Source organism: Podarcis erhardii (assembly GCF_964252035.2).
Source record: "Podarcis erhardii genome assembly, chromosome: 7".
Classification (NCBI taxonomy): Eukaryota; Metazoa; Chordata; class Lepidosauria; order Squamata; family Lacertidae; genus Podarcis; species Podarcis erhardii.
The window spans coordinates 42,286,683-42,304,236 of record NC_138511.1 but is presented as its reverse complement, the minus strand read 5'-3'; the positions used below and the strand labels follow the sequence as shown (position 1 = coordinate 42,304,236).

The 17,554-nt window shown below is 42.3% G+C and overlaps 2 protein-coding genes across 4 annotated transcripts in view; one reads left to right on the top strand and one right to left on the bottom strand.

The window, feature by feature from the left end:
* Positions 1 to 9,530, bottom strand: part of ANKRD11 (ankyrin repeat domain containing 11) — a 192,683-nt gene extending 183,153 nt beyond the window's left edge. For 2 of the 3 annotated variants that reach the window (XM_081868368.1, XM_081868370.1), the window contains exon 1: positions 9,152 to 9,530. The gene's annotated coding sequence lies outside the window, so the exon portion shown is untranslated. The remainder of the gene's footprint in view (positions 1 to 9,151) is intronic. The other variant, XM_081868369.1, reaches the window with a different exon arrangement.
* A 7,424-nt stretch (positions 9,531 to 16,954) lies between these two features.
* SPG7 (SPG7 matrix AAA peptidase subunit, paraplegin) overlaps positions 16,955 to 17,554 on the top strand; it is a 32,906-nt gene continuing 32,306 nt past the window's right edge. Inside the window, exon 1 of the mRNA XM_081868371.1 lies at positions 16,955 to 17,243. Within this exon, the coding sequence (XP_081724497.1) occupies positions 17,091 to 17,243 (153 nt within the window). The 5' untranslated portion in view covers positions 16,955 to 17,090. The remainder of the gene's footprint in view (positions 17,244 to 17,554) is intronic.

The following is a 17,554-nucleotide window of genomic DNA, read 5'->3' as shown; positions in this document are numbered from 1 at the left end:
ATTTCAACCCATCTGGCATGATTTTTGGAACTACTATATGTAGAATTAAAATACAATTCATGGTATGGCTCATCACACATATTGAAATACTAAGTCACTTAAAATATATTTACTGTATTGTTCTTTTTTCCTTTTACTTATGATCGTTTCCCCCTCTTTTTGTCTCATTTTCTCCTCTTAATTTTTTGTCTTTTAATCACTTTCTAACATTAAATGCAATGGGCTTAAGAAGGAAGGGGGAATGTTTGCATTCAGTAAAAATATATAGGCAACTTGACGTAAACTATCATGATTATTATTTTAATTGGAGCTGGTAAGGATTAATGATCTACTCCAAATAATCCAGAGACCTTCCTTCTTCTGCCCACCATTAATATACTAATCCTATGACTGGGAGACGGTCCAGACTGGGTTGTCATTTTGAATAACTACAGGAGACACCGGAGATGCAAATAAACTCTGATTTAAATTTAGGGAAAGGGGTCAACATACCAATTCTTTTAATGATTATGCTTTAGTAAAGCTAGTCACTCAATAATTTACAAATTTCTAGAACAAAAAACCATTGGCCTTCAACCATTTTAAAAGTATGAGATGTTCAAAACTAATTTTTAGTCCATCTCCACTTGATCAATTCTGGAACATCCTCTGAAATGTTGAGTGTCCTCCATTTTTCCAGTGTGAACTCCAGTTAGCACACACTGTATACCTCTCATGACTGGATTTTAACAGTGGCATGCTGCTGCCCCCACAAACATTTTTTTATTTTTTTTAAAAAAAATCTATTTCCTATATACAGGCCATCTGCACAGAGGTTGAGAAGCAGTGACATTAGTTAGCTATGGTCACCCACCCATCCTGGCAATCTACTCCACAATACAGAGTTCCTTTCTCAATTGCATAAATATATACAAATATTGCCTGGTAGCTTCTTCCACATGCTAACATTACAGTCCACACATCTAAAAAATGTCATATTTTTACCAGAAGCATATCCAAAGTTGGATTTTTTTTACATGAAATATCTGATAGTAACCAAGATAAAAACCCTGCCTGTGACAGTGAATTGAGATCAAAAGCATTAACCAGATAGCTTTTTAAATACAATATGTAATTTTATAAAATCTTGCATTATTAAAGCAATAGAGAAGAATCTACACTTTAAATTTTCTGTATATAAAGCAGGCTGAGTACTAGTTTTAACCAACAGACCCTTCTCGACTTTCTTTAAAGATGCAAAGAGACTGCCTACAGACTCCTTGAGGATAAATAATTCAGAGCCTAAATGCCAAGGGCAGTGCAGCAAACTGGAATGTTGCATTTATCCAGATGGCAGGGACAAAGCAGACAGTCGTGTGTGTGCCTCACATCACTGCATAAAAGCAACTGCAAACGTGACCTGGGAAGGCAATGGGGAGAAAATACTGTTACCAAAGTTCTCTCTCAGCTCTTGATCCCCAATACTACTCACTGTATGTCTATGGGACAGTGAATGATGATATCCCAACTGATCTATGCTCGCACAATTTTGGTCTATGCTCACACAAATTGTGTTGAATAGAACATACTTGGTTCACATAGTGAACTAAAAAGATATTGCAGTTTGCTAGGAAATCTGACAGATTTAGCTACTGCTGAAGTTGCAAAGTTTGTCATGAAGGCTATTTTTCATACCTAAAACTTGGTTTTAGATAATGAAAGGGGGAATTGAAAATGAGATAAAAACTATTCATAACAGCAACTGTAGGCTCCCCAAAATGGTATTTCATAACTCTACAATGCAACTGTAGGCTCCCCAAAATGGTATTTCATATGCAACTGTAGGCTCCCCAAAATGGTATTTCATAACTCTACAATGCATAAGATATGCAATGTAAGCCTTTCAGTTTTTGAACAATGATTAAGTTTGTTTAACCAAAGATCACAACAAAAGCTTCAGAAAAGAAGAGACCTGGATATCATGTCCCATAGATTTATAAAAAGGATAGGTGGTCAGGTCTGGCCTGGCTATTTGAGTTTCAGTGTTATCCTCTAAGATAGCAAGCCCCATCAGCATATTTACAAAGTTGTAAATTTATTTGAAAGCACAGCCAAAAAACGGAGAATGACGAACTGACAAAACAAGCTTCTGGAACACCTTTTTCCACTCTGGGAAACATTTGTTACTCTTTGCCTACCTCTGGGACAACTACATGCAGAATTAAAACACGTGATTATATGTGTAAAGTATCTACATTAATACAATAAAAAACCACCATTATTTATGAGGCGATCCTTTTCATTTGTAACTCATCTGGAGAAAATTAATACACACAGGACAACTAAGAAAGCAGCTCTATTGAAGGGAAACTTACTGAATCCATCTTTAACAGCTCACTGCAAAGTAGATCTTAAGATACTTTGTGTTGGACGCTTTCCATTTACCCTCAAGCAAACTCATCAGATCCAGAGAGCTACAATCCCACGCACACCTATTAGGGAGAAACCCCATTCAGCACACTGGGACTGACTTCCAACTAAACATTTACAGTATGTCAGGCTGCACCATTTGCTTGGTAGACAGCATGCCAACACTAGCCACAGTGAGTTGGCAACAGTGAATGTAAATACTTCTGACTTTGAGAATAAAATCAATTAAAGGTCAAATTTCTAAACATATACTCAAATTCAACTGCAAATCAATTTTGACATTTATTCTGAAGTTAGTATTTGTGGCTGGGACCTTAGGTTACTTTACAAATACATAATAATTCTGAAGTATTTAACAATAAATGTTAATGTTATATTTAATCAATTGTCAAAGCAAACCACACTCACTGCTGCTCATCACCCATGTACTCTGAGGAATAAACCCAGTTTGTCAACAGACTTTTATTGAATTCCATCACAGCACTGGAACTCTGACCACTCCATCCATATTAAGCAAGCAACCAATTTTCCTGGACAGCCACTCTGAGAAGTAAGGGGATGCCCCTATTGCCCTGAGATCCCTTAGGAGGAAATGCAGGATATAAATCTAATAAAAAGAAATAACCTTAATCCCACAATCCTTAAAGTGATGTCTTCCAAGTTCTCTTGTCACTCACATCATGTTTTCCAAACCTCTTTCACCATCTAGGGAACCAGGCAACACACATAGGAGGGCAGATATGATGCATGGGTCTCCAATTGCTTATTAATTAACACACAATTCCACATTCACCTTAGTCACTTACAATGACTAAGCAATCAGCAAGTCACTTTCAACGTTTCTACAGCTTTCTGCTTCTCTCCATTACAATGTATTCCTGCCTTGCCTATCCTTCTTTCCTGTAGTATCCTATGCATCTCTAACACTATAAATGACCCCACTCTTCCCATTGATTCAAACTGATTTATTTAACTTGGCTTATTGGACTTCATACGGAAACAAGAGGGAATGCCTTTAAAACCCAACACTAACAATCATAAGGAAAATGATGCCATCTGGGATTCAAAACATACTTTTCCCAAAAGCTGAATCAAGTACTGTCCCGCATACAGTCTAGGAGCAAGTACAAGTCATATTAAATGTTCTGACTCAAGGATCAGTACATTTGACTACTACAGTGGTGCCTCGCAAGATGAAATTAATTCGTTCTGCGAGTTTTTTCGTCTTGCGATTTTTTCGTCTTGCGAAGCACGGACTTTGGAAAAGCTTCAAAAATCACCAAAGTCTTCAAAAACCTCAAAAAAGGCTACCACACCGCGTGCTATGAGTTGCTCCTCGAAGTGAATGCATGGTTTTAAGAAAAAGGAAACAAACTTACAAGATTCTGGGCTGCATCAATAGGAGTATTGCATCTAGATCAAGGGAAGTAATAGTGCCACTGTATTCTGCTCTGGTCAGACCTCACCTGGAGTACTGTGTCCAGTTCTGGGCGCCACAGTTCAAGAAGGACACTGACAAACTGGAACGTGTCCAGAGGAGGGCAACCAAAATGGTCAAAGGCCTGGAAACGATGCCTTATGAGGAACGGCTAAGGGAGCTGGGCATGTTTAGCCTGGAGAAGAGGAGGTTAAGGGGTGATATGATAGCCATGTTCAAATATATAAAAGGATGTCACATAGAGGAGGGAGAAAGGTTGTTTTCTGCTGCTCCAGAGAAGCGGACACGGAGCAATGGTTCCAAACTACAAGAAAAAAGATTCCACCTAAACATTAGGAAGAACTTCCTGACAGTAAGAGCTGTTTGACAGTGGAATTTGCTGCCAAGGAGTGTGGTAGAGTCTCCTTCTTTGGAGGTCTTTAAGCAGAGGCTTGACAACCATATGTCAGGAGTGCTCTGATGGTGTTTCCTGCTTGGCAGGGGGTTGGACTCGATGGCCCTTGTGGTCTCTTCCAACTCTATGATTCTATGATTCTAAGACAAAGGAAACAAACTTGCAAGACGTTTTCGTCTTGCGAAGCAAGCCCATAGGGAAATCCGTCTTGCGAAGCAACTCAAAAAACGAAAAACTCTTTCGTTTTGCGAGTTTTTCGTCTTACGAGGCATTCATCTTGCGAGGTACCACTGTATAGGCAGCGACCATTTTGTGAGTGCCCAATCGACACACAACTACCAGCACGTGGGTCCTTTTGGACCTGGAATAGGGCAGAATGGGGGTGGAACAGGGTTATGCGTGCTCTGCCAACACACACGCAGGGGCCAGGAATGGAACTCCCACTAAAAATGGCTGCCACCTGTGTGTGTATATATGGATACATAGAAAAGGTTGCCCTTGAAGTAATTACTAAAAAATTGCTGCAATATTCAGAACATTCTAACACACTTCGCAAATACTCCTGATTCATTAAATTCAAATCTACAAAGAATTCTAGAAAACAGACATTTACAAATATCATTCCATTTAGGAAAATATCCTTCCTGTCATCAGTGTCTCCACCAACAGCAAGGTTTACCAAAATCCTAAAGACATTTATGATTCACTGAAGTACAGAAAATCTCTCCCACAAAAAATGAATTTTAAAAAACCAAGAGAATAGGCATTCTATTTTGCAGATGTAAAGTATAAATAAAAGAACAATGCAGGCGTTTCAATTTCACTCCCAGCTCAGTAACCATAACCACTCATACCATATACATCCCTGCAGTCTGAAGATTAACACATGCAATTGCTTCTTGATATGTTTCCTCTCACTGCTGCCTTTCCCACTTAAGAATCCTATTGCTAAAAATCAGTATGTTTACCTATAACAGCACCAAAAATATCATATTTTAACCCAATGTTTACAAACCACACTTAGAACAGGAAATGAGCAAACTCAAAGCCAATCTCTGAAATATTTGCACCTTATTTGCATGAACTACATTAAAATTATATGGATCAAACAAACAGAAGTTATATAAATTTTGGTTTAGTGAAAAAAAGAAATACTGCTTTTACAGTACAGCTTGACTAAGCACAGATCAACTAACCACTCAAACTAGCATAGGATCTGCCTGCTTAGCTCAACAGAAGCCTGAAACAATATCAAAGCAGAGGAGAGAAGCTTAAAACAACATACTCATTCTATTATTTGAACAGCAAAAAATAAAGTACTTAATATTTCATCAATTTTTAAAGCTTGTATTATTGTTATATCTTGATAAGGTAAGTATTTTCAAGCAAATAAAAATATTATATTTTCATTTTACCTTAAGCTAAATGTAAAGCAAGAATTGAAGCTTTTTATTTCGTTAAAAGATTTCCCTAATTGATATAGCATAAATAAAGCCAGACAATACTCAGAGTAGTATAACAGCGGAATGAAAAAGAAGCCTATGCTTGTGAACCAAATATTCTTCAAGGACCTATATGATCTCAATATTAGCACAGTGGAATATAATCAAATTGCACTAACTATAAAGGTCGCAATATTGAACAAATTGTAACAATGCTTTCAAGTAATTCATGCAACCAGATATATGCAAAATACCATGGGGACAGAGCTGCGGCTCTTCTAAAGCTTTCCTACTAAGACAATTCCTCCCCTCCTAGCCCGAAACAGTTAACTAGCACATTGTCCTTGCCTTGCCCAAACTGATGTAAAATTTATTACCCAGTTCAATCTTGGGAGAAGGCCTAGATGTGCACAGGCTAGCCTTATCAATTCCTTGTATATAGTACTTGAGCAGAGGGCAATAACATTTGCTGCATGAGCCACCAAATCATTATTTTGTATTGTACACATTTGTGTGGGGGAAGGACAGGCCATGTTATCACTTGCAGTGTGTTACTAACATAAGTCTTCTCTCTGGTGAAAAAGAATTGTGTATTCAAATGCAGACCAGATTTATCTGCCTCTGCTATGAGACCAGAGCTGTGCATACAGGAACCATTATGCTGCCCATCTATGGCAACCGCACATGAAACACTCTCATCCACACTTCCGGTCTTGAAGAGCTACTGGTGCTTTAATGTTAGACTGACAGGAGTCTCAAGAACATCCTCAATAACTTGTCCTGTTCAACCAGCTTAGGCAGTTAATTATAAAAGGGCAAAGAGAAGCATGAGAAAACCATGTGTGAACTATGGAGGCTGCCTGTATGATTCTATCCTTGTTACCAGGTAACTCTACCTCTGTGATATTCCTAAGGTTAAACAACATACAGTATCTGTATGTGGAAATCCAATTGCAGTAGACTTGGAGAGAGAGAGAGAGAGAAAGAAATGCATACTTTCTGACTACAAAACAAAACACATTTTAGGCTCCTTTTCTATCTAGCATACAATATACAAACTTCTCAGTTCAAATAATTCACTTATTTTTCAACTACTGTTTTGATTTTTATATCCCACATTTTCTCCAAGGAGCTCAAAGTGGCGTACACACTTCTCCCCCTCTCCATTTCATCCTCACAACAACAACTCTATGAGGTTGGTTGGTCTGACAGATAATGACTGGCCCAATATCACCCTATGAGCTTCATGGCTAAGTGGGGATTTGAACCCTGCTTCCTAAGATCTTAGTTCAGCACTCTAACTCCCTATACCATGCCGTCTACTGATACCCACTGTTGCCCATTAAAAGTGCCTCAGATATTGACATTTTACTCTAGGAATTCCCTTTCACTACAACTCTGGGAGTCATTTTTTTAAAAAATCACAGATTTAAGCTCCCTTAACTAGAAGAAACGTCTGCAAAAAAAGCTTAAAATCCATTCTGAAAGCAACACCTCTGTTTGTTTTCTGAGGGCGTTTTACCCAGGAAATGGAACTGATAATGGAATGGCCATGTTGAAAAAAATAACAGAAATACTGTGAGCTGGAAAAACTAAGAAGCAAAATTACCATCGTCCATTACAGTTGATCATCTGTGAATTAAAACTACAAAGTGTTCAAACAAAAAAATATGTTACCGAATTTTACTACATTCTTTGCCTTAGCTATTTTGTCCCCCATTCAGTTTCTAGAATTATCCCCTGAGATGCATTTGGCTTTAAAAGACAGTGACTGATCTGCTCACTCTTAATCTATAAGGCCAGGTTCCTGGTGACAAGGGAGATCTGTGTACAAACTGAGGGGGAGGGGACAAGTTCCTTCCTGCAACTGAATATCAAAACAGAGCCACAACTTTAATGAGCAGGAGCCGATCTGAACACACCAGCCCTTGTGTCTCAATGAACAGACTGATTTTCAATCCACACGCACACATCCCTCACAAGACAGCTGCTTTCTCTGGGAAAAGGGCAGAGGGCATTGGAGGGCTCAGCTCATCCAAGCTTCTTGGAGGGGGGGGGGGCCGGACGATTTGCCTTTCTAAACATGTAATCAATCCTCTTTCTTAAGAGACAGGAGGAGTGAGAGGGATCCTAAATTCTGTTTGGAGACATGCAGCTGCTTTTTATTTCTTGTTTTAAGAGAAAGGAAGACAATCCACAGAAGAAACTAAGAAAAAGAAACAAAAGGCAGAAGAGCTCTTCTTTTACACATATACACAGAGCTAACACCGACTGAAAGATGATGAAATGGGAAAAGGAAATTACCATAGCAAGCATAATCTTCACTGAATCTATTCCAACAAATAACATCCCTCCTCCTCGACATTTTGCTAGTACCCTGGGCTTTCAACTCCATAACTTCCACTCCTTTCTGCTGTGAGTTTTACCAGACTCTGACCTCACCTCATCCCCACCCCCACTCAATCCTGCACCATCTGCCTCTGCAGCACCAGCGCTCCACACCTCCCTGTTTCAGCAGCTGGTTTCCAACTACAAAGCATCTATGCAATATACTCCATCTCCACATTTCTGCTGTGTGCCCAATCTCCCATACCCATCACATCCCAGTCAAACTCTAGAGACTCAACCCTTGTCTGTCTTTAGCAACCCTCAACCTTCCTTTCCACGTACCATTACTACACACACACACACACACACACACACCAGCTCATCAGCTTCTTCATGAACACCAACACATTTTGCCCGCTTCCTTTCACTTTTTGTGACATACAACACAGTCCTGTAGTTACCTCAACCTGTACAACAGATCTGTACCTACAACCACTAATACAGATTAGAACCTGCACCCCCAAAGAGGCAATTAGAAATGTGGGAAGACACTTGTGCATCTACCAGAGGATGAGATTGAAGGGCTTTAAAATCCCACACACCCCAATGCTCTTTGGCCACCACTTTTACCACAAATGTTTATGGAAATAAAACAAAATGTTCCTTCTCACCAAATAGAAGAGAACGTACCAACGTGCCCTACAATGTAATCTCAACGCCCTTTCCTCATATACAGATAGGCCTCTCTTTTCTTTTTAATCCCCCGCAAAACCCCACCACTTCGTTTTGACTAAATACCCTTCCAAGCCGCCCCCCACATACTCGACACACACAAATACACACACGTGGCCAGTATTACCCTTCCCCCCTCGTTTTCACCGTAGGCCTCATCAGTTTCTCGGGGGTGGCGGCGGCAGCTCCCTCCAGGGCGCCCCTCACGCATGCAACGTATGTCGCTCCGCAAACCCGGGTCAGGCACCATCCTAGCACTCCTTCGCCCCGCCCGCACCCCCGTCATTCGGCACCTTTTCAACACCCGCTTCTACCCCGCGCGGGGCCTCCGTGGACTTCGCGCCGCCAAGCCGGGCAGGCCCTTCGCCCCCGCCGAGAGCCCTCACTGAGGTGCGGCGCCTTCCTTACCCGGAGCGCGTGGTTCCCTGCGCCGCCGCCGCCGCCGCCTCTCTCCCTTGCCTGTGCGCCGCTGAGGCCCGAGGCCCGTGAGGGCGAGTGCGTGAGGCCTCTCGCCCGGCCGCCCGCCTGCCTCGCTCGCTCGTTCGCTCGCCCAGGGGGCAGCGGGCCTTTACGAGTGCCGGCGTCGCCTCCTCCGGCTCGCCCGCTCCATGGCCCACCCGCCTTCCCGGCGGCTCTCGCTGCCTCCTCGCTGTCCCGAGCGCCGATTCGCCAGCGGTGCCTTCCTCGTCCGCCGCGGTGCCTGCCTCGTTCGCTCGCTCTCTCGCCCAGCCAGCGCCGTTTCCTCCCTTCCCACACACACAGCCCCAGCCTCCACGGCCACCGCCGCCGTTGCTCTCGCCACCAGAGCTGAGCTTCCCCATTGGCCCAATGAGACACTCCGTCTCATTGGCTGCCGGCACAGCAACGATCTAGGGTGGGACGTAAGAGGGGGAGGAGGGGTGAGCAGGGAGGAGGAGCAGCCGCAGACACCGGAGTGACGCGAGCGCGCGCGCGACGCGATTAAAGGAACGTTGCTTTTCCTCGGAGCGCGCGGGCGCAAGGAGGAGGGACCCGATGGGAGGGGGGAAAGCAAATCTTGGGATTGGGCAAACGGATTAGCGCGTCGTTGATGACAAGCGCGTGATGGACGTCACGTGTTTGAAAGTTCTTTCCCCTCCCCCCTTCCCCTCCCTACTTCTTCTGAGCTGCGGTTGCTATGGGTAACCCATTCAGGGCCTAATCGCTAGAAGTCGGGCCTAGTCCGGGCGAAAGCCTTTTCTCCGAGCTAATCAAGGCCTCCCTTTCCTTTCTTCTCATCTTTTTCTCTTCTCATTTAAATATAGCTGTCGTCTGCTTTGCTGTGTCTCTGCTAGGTTGCGAATAAATCTGCGTGGGCTCGGTGGGGTGGCTTCATCATTTCCCCAAACCCTCAAAATCAAAGATATTTTGACAGTACCGAAAACAATCTATAGGATGTTCTGTCTTGCTTTCCCTTCTCATCCACCCAAAGTAAAGTCCAACACTATTGTAGCTAAATCTCTTTTGGTCCAGTCTATGCATGCTTGCTTAGGAGTAAATGCCATTTGAGTTCAGTGGGGTTTACTGCCACCTAAACATGCATGGAATTGTAACCTTGTTTGTTTCTTTGTTTTAAAAAATGCAGTAAAATGGCTACATACAAATTCAATAAAACAGAGAATACAGCACAAAACAATACATAGTATAACAATGTATTGTTGCCTTTAATTGTAACCTTTAAGATGCTCACAAAAAGCAATTGTTAAGCAGGATTGTATTGCTACTAACTGTAGAATCTAAACAGTGAAAAGCTAAACTAAAGCTACTAGTGTTTCATCTGACTGATTCTGATTGCTGGGTACTTTTTGTCTTATTTAGCTTGTGACATTGGTAGAGAGCTGTGTTTGTACACCATTGAGTCATTGGAAACTTTTCAGAAATCTAAGCAATAGCAAGGAATAGCTTTTTTTCCCCGGCTGCTGCTACAGCATGAATGGGGGGGGGGGAGTAACTAGCACTTCCAGGCTTGCCCACACTGCATTTCAGGTTTGAATTAAGCTAATAGAAGCAGTGATAGAGAAATAGCATGTCACTTACTTGCTTTGACTAAAATTTTCAACCCTTGGTAGTAAGAGAAAAAAATGGTCAAGTCTGACTTCTTTTGACAAACTTGTATATTGCTACTGGTAGAGGAAATGAGGCCCTTTTTCCCCTCACAGGTGACTTACTATGGGACACTAGAGTAATGGAAATAACTTAACTTCACTATTAAGCTTTCTGTGGCTTTCCCTGCTATGAGTTTTGTCCCTATGTTTCTCTCGCTAGATGCCATATCATACAAACTCTCAAAGGAAAAATGACACATTATTCCCAAAGAGTCGCATTGTTAGTCTCTGCAATGTTGTATGCAAGCAGAGGCATACCTAGGCTCCCTTGTGCCCTGTATTGGTGCCCCCTCGTCCCCCCACACCAGCAACTGGATTCCTCCAAGGCACCGAGAGAAGCTTGTGCACCTTGCCTGGCAGCCCAGAGCAGTGGAGGAATGGTCCGCAAAATGTGCAGAAGGACTGGTGGGCTCTAGCCACACCATGCCTGAGTAGAGGGATATGGTTTTTGCACCCCTACAGGACCTGTGCCCTTGGCTTGGCAGGTGCAAACCTGGCCAACCCCTAGATGCAAGTTATATTATTTTTTTTATTGCCATGTCTTAATAGGCAGCTTCTCTTTTTTTCTTTTTTTTTCTCCCTAAATATATTTGGCAGTAATAATTCTTCTGAAGAAGCATTAATGTTTCTTCTGGGTCAGAGATCTTGCAATAAATAGAGTGAAACTTTAAGCCTCCCATGAGGCAGCAGAGACCTTTTATTAAAGAAGGCCATCTAGCAGTTCTTGGTTTTATACTTTGTGGAAGAATTTAAAGGTTCCTATAAGTTAAAATTAAATCCTCACAAGGGTGGATCTTTCTTGTTCAAGGATGAGTGCATGTGGAATTCATTACTATATAAAAGAGTCTTGAGGCATCTTTAAGATAAACAGATTTATTGTGGTGAAAACTATGCAGACTTACAATCTGGTTAGCTATGTCTACTCAGAAGTTGTTGGCATCTGTCTGTCTCAAGAGACAATGGAGTGTGCCTCCGGGTGTGAAATCAACCCACTGCGTTAGCAGCACCAAAGTGACTTATTCAGGGTACAAGCCTGGGCAGTGTGTATAGAGGTCCTAGGCTGCCCAGAAGACAAAACCCCCATTTCAGCCTCGCCGATTTGGTCCAAAGGAAAGCAGAGCAATACGTTTGGTATTAGTTTGGCTGCATGAGTTGCCAGAAGTGTACAAGGAGCCATCCAACTGTTTTTGGGACTCTACTCTGGAATTGTGTAGGTTTAATCTTTAGCCTTTTATTCTCCCAAATATATCCTGAAAGACTGAGGGTGTGAGGCTCATTGGCATATGGGAGAGGGAATGAACAAGAGAAGTGCCTGGATATGGGATTTTTTCACAATGAACTGATTTCCTAAGATAAAGCAGCTTTCTGCTTAAAACTTTGCCTTCTTTATAGCAATGTGAGATATTTATAAAACATGAGAGAAAACAGAGTAGACCTGGAATTCTTTAGAGGCAGACTATCTAACACCTTTGCAACAGATGACATGCAGCCCAATCCTATCCATTTTTACTTGGAAATAATTTATGTTGGTTTAAAGGTAAAGGTAAAGGTACCCCTGACTGTTAGGTCAACTCACGGACGACTCTGGGGTTGTGGTGTTCATCTTGCTCTATAGGCCGAGGGAGCCGGCATTTGTCCGCAGTCAGCTTCCAGGTGATGTGGCCAGCATGACTAAGCCACTTCTGGCAAACCAGAGCAGCGCACAGAAACATGGTTTACCTTCCCGCCGGAGCGGTACCTATTTATCTACTTGCACTTTGACATGCTTTAAAACTGTAAACTTTAAAAAATCATTTTCTGTTAAATCTTCTCTAGTTGCTGTCAGCACAAAAGGCTTTTATTAAATATTTAACTGGAAGTCATCTTGTTATTTTAATAAGTCACTTTACCCTGATGTCACAGAATCATTCACTGTGTGACTCATTGCTGTTTAGTCGTTTAGTCGTGTCCGACTCTTTGTGACCCCATGGACCAGAGCACAGAGGAGTATTAATGTATGGGAATTATGTTCTGCCAAACTGACTTTAGTTTATTTACTAACTAGTGTATATTGATAGTGAACATGGCTGAGAGTTCGTGAATTGGATTCTGTGGGGAAGTGGGTTCCCCCTTCTGCTTTTAATTGTCCATCTGTTACACTGTAATAATATACAGGTCTCCTCAGTAGTAAGATCTGTTGAGTTCAATGGAACTTGCTCACAGGTAATTGTATAAGATTGCAACCTTCCTCACTTGTAGCTCTAGTTGCACAACGTAAAGCACAATGTAGTTGACTGTGTTATTGATAGAGGCAAACAGGCTCCTGTGGCTAGGTAAGCATATTGGTGTCTATTTTCTAAGCAGGAGGCATTGATCATGTGATGGTCTCCTATTTCAATCGCTATTCTTATGCCACCAAATTATGTACCTTGGTTGGTTTAGGTGCAGCAGACTTACAAGTGCTTATTCTGACTTGTCTGCTGTCTATAATCTCTGAGACCCTTACATTGCATGAGTGGCAGTGCCATGAAATTAAACATGAAGTTCAGGCACTGGCATGAGTAAGGGTTACATTTATTGTCAAACAGTAGCTTCCTTTTTGCCTGGTTGCATCTCATCCTATACAATGTGTACCTTTTATAAAGGAAAAAAAAAGCATAATTAGGGACAGCTGTAGAAACTGGCATCTGCCTCACTCTTAATGATCTGCTTCAGATTTGAAGCCCATTAACTGTCCATAGTGCCTCTGTCATAAAATATGTCGATTAAAGTGGCCCCATATGAAGACAAGTCTTTAGGATTTAACTTTAATAATCAATATGTATTCTTTTATATTTACAATATGGGTTATATTTATAGCTTCACCTGTGAAATGTTTCACACGACTGTTGCAGGTAAATTATTCTCATGACCAACTCCGTCCAGCAGCAGTAAAATCACTTTCAAAACACTGCCCTTTCCCCACCAATATCTTCCAATGATGTCATAGCTGGAGAATATCCCAGTAATGCCAGCCTGGATCAGGCTATATCTGTGTTATCTGAATACTGGATATGTTCCCAAAAGAAACCTTATTACCATTCAAATGGCATTGAATTAAGTCACCTTTTTTCAAGGTTGCATTTCACATGTTCAAATAGTGGATGCTAATGCTTGCAATTATGTAATCCATGTAGTACATCTCCAGCTATATTAATTTGGAACTGTTGCTATTAAGCTTTGTTCTGGAGCCAAAACAGATAGTACTCATGAGATGTTAGAATTACAGGCCTAAGTCAGGACAAGGTAGAAGGCATTATGAGGAACCTGGGATAATTGTACCCTATTTTGCTTAGGGCTTTATCCCAATTGCTTTAGCATGCTTCACATATGCCAATGCCTCAATGTTATTTGGGGCTACCTGGACATCCAAAATTTGATTTTAGCACCACACACAAAAAGTGTTGTGATTGTGAATACTGCAGTTCATGAAAGGTAAAGGTAAAGGGCCCCTGACCATTAGGTCCAGTAGCACATGACGCTGGGGTTGTGGCGCTCATCTTGTTTTACTGGCCAAGGGAGCCGACGTTTGTCCGCAGACAGTTTTCCAGGTCATGTGGCCAGCATGACTAAACCGCTTCTGGTGAAACCAGAGCAGTGCACGGAAATGCCATTTACCTTCCTGCCAGAGCGGTACCTATTTGTCTACTTGCACTTTGATGTGCTTTCGAACTGCTAGGTTGGCAGGAGCTGGGACCGAGCAAAGGGAGCTCACCCCATCACAGGGATTCAAACCGCTGACCTTCCGAACAGCAAACCCAAGAGGCTCAGTGGTTTAGACCACTTGTTGACTAACAAAATTATTATTAAAAAAAAAATCCTGTTTCTCTAGATAGAAGATGTGTTGTGAATGCAAAAAAGTATTTGTCTGTTGAACTTCATACCTTCTAGTACTAGATATTTGTAGTGGAGGCAGAAGAGTAATATTTTTCAACTCACCTCCAGTCAAGTAACTTGCCACCCACCCCCATTGTTGGACCCCTATCATTAGTCAATGAAAAGGCCCTTCTGTCATACTAGTTATAACTAAAGCATAACATGGAAACTAAAATAATCCTGTAATCTTAAGGATGCTCACTTTAAAATAACTTCCAGCAAAACCAGTAAAATTTACTTATGGGGGAAAAAGTGTGAATGCAAAATACACTATATTTTCCATAACTCTTAACATGTGAGGCAACACTCACCTCCCCTTGCCCCCACCCAGTGCACATCCGTTTTGTTCCCCAACTTAATGGTTTTATTGTGCTCCCATATTTAATGTCTCACATTTCAGCAAATTCCATCCCAATGTAGGGATGCAGATTTTGTCTGGCTACCAGAGTTTAATTGTAGCCACTTGAATTTAATGTCTATTAATGAAGCTGTTGGTCAGTTAAGCCAGTAGTAATACTGACTTCTAATATGATACAAAAAGGTTATTTAGTAACAGACTCCTAGTTTGATTTGAAAGTTTACCCAGACACATCACAGAGGAAGCCAGTTAACATCCTGGGTGTGTCTGTCACAAATATGGTCACTGAGATACTTCAGTGGGAGAAGTGAGAGTTTTGCAACACTATTGTTGTTTGGGAGTGATTGTTGCTATGTTATCCCTACAGAAAATAACTTGTTTAGGGAAGAAGAGTCTGACAGCTTTCTGCCAGTGAAATTGTGAAAGTGCAGACCTGTTCTTCAAGCAAATTTAATGGTTTTAAATTTGTACACGGAAGCATACCATTAACTTGAAGGCGACATCTTATAACTCTATCAACAGCCTTGTTCTGTTGCTCAACTCCTAAGAAATGTCTCCTGCTTACCCAGCTTTTTTTTTTAATAAAAAAATTGCAAATTTAATCCCTTGCTTTTTCCTCATTTGTTTTGGGGGCCCTGGAGGGATCGAAGGTGTGTGTGTGTGTGTGTGTGTGTGTGTTTTGTGTGCAGGTTCAATAGGAGCCTCTGAATGAAGCTAACACCCTTTTAATAGCCCACATGTGCCCTACATGCAAATTTAAAACATACTACGCCCAGTGTGGGAACCAGAATTAATATATGTGTTCTGTGATGCTGAACCTTCCCCCTTCCTGTATTTAAAAAACCACCAATGTACTCTCTTAGTGTTGTTTGTTTTTCTAAAACTATTATATTTTTTCATTTTCTTCATACTTTATGATCCATTATCTGTTGTGCACTTTTAAACTTCTGACAGTGTGTGCATAAAACTATACATGCATGTCAATGTAATTATGATGACAAAGTAAATATGATGCATCATTAAAGCAAAGCTTGTGAAGAGCAATTATTGTGTCCAAGAAAATGAAGCAAGGTTTTGAAATCTGGTTCTCTGCTTTCCCACACACTTTTGATCTGAATGTACAAACCATGGCCTCTAGAAAGCTAGCTTTCAGCCTAGTTTCAGGATTAGAAAGCAGTGCCTGGCTGATGGAGTAGTTACTCGCCTTCACATAGCTATCTGTAATGTGTGCAGCAGCAAATTTCTAAAAGGCGGTGATATAGAAGGATATAGTGTGTAGTCAGAAATCTATTTAAATCCAAGTACAGCAGCTTAATCGGTTTGTGTATATTTCATCAGTGCAGTGTCGAGTTCAAGTCACTGGGGAAATGCTGCTGCTATCCTAGTTCCACAAATAGGAAGCTGAAACCACCTTCCTTTCACAAATATAGCTGAAAAACAACTTCACGCTTATTGAGCTGAAAGCGTTACAGAGTCCTAAACTGTCAAAGATGCAGTAGGGGAACAGCTTGCAGAAATAATGTACAGTACGATTTTGTCCCTTCAGTTTTATTCCCATCCTCAGATGACTGGAATTTAATGTTAAGTCTTAAAAAACAGTAATAATGACGAGCGAAACAGCGATGTCCAGATATCTCCCTAGCTCCTCTCTCCCCCCCCCCCCCCGGGTCAAAAAGAAGAAATGCAAGTTTTGAAAAGTGTGTCTGAGGGGAGGCGGCCGCACTTAAAAGAGTGCATATTTCTGGGCCGAGCGTGGGCGAAGTCTGGGCCCCGCGTTTCCCTCCAGCCGAATTTCCCATTAGGTGAAAACAGCCAGGCGCGGCCATCTTGGGAGCGGGCTACGCTGAGCGGCTGCCAGCTTTTAAGATGGCGGAAGCCGCCTCCTTTCCAGCCTCCGCTCGGCTTTCTCGCCAGGCCCCCGTCTGGATCTCACCGTCCGCACTGGGGAGCTGAACAGCTCGGAGCCTGGACCATGACCGGGGCGGTCTCCTTGCTGTTGCTGCTCCGGAGGAGCTGCCGCCGCGCTCTACGACTGGCGCCGCGGGCTTTCCCGGCGGCCGAGCTCCGGGCTCTGCAGAGCGGCTGGCCCAGGACCTGCACAGAGGGCGGCGGCGGCGGCCTTCAGGTAAGGCTGAGGCGGTGAGGCACCGAGGTCTCTTAAAACTGCCTCATCACCCGGGAGGAAAGTCACCCCCCCCGGCCTGAACCCGCTAAATCTGCCAGCTCCTGGTGTTGAAAGTCATGAGCGTTTTTTCTATTAATCACCCCCAGTTTCCATAGAACTTTCTGCAGCTGCACAACCAGCAAATGAGAGTGCAATCCTTTGCACATCTGTCCAAGAGAAAGCCTTATCAAGCTCAGTGAGACTTATTCCCAAGTAACCGTGTATAGGATTGCAACCCGCGCCTTGGTAAAAAGTAGGATGTGGGTTGTACA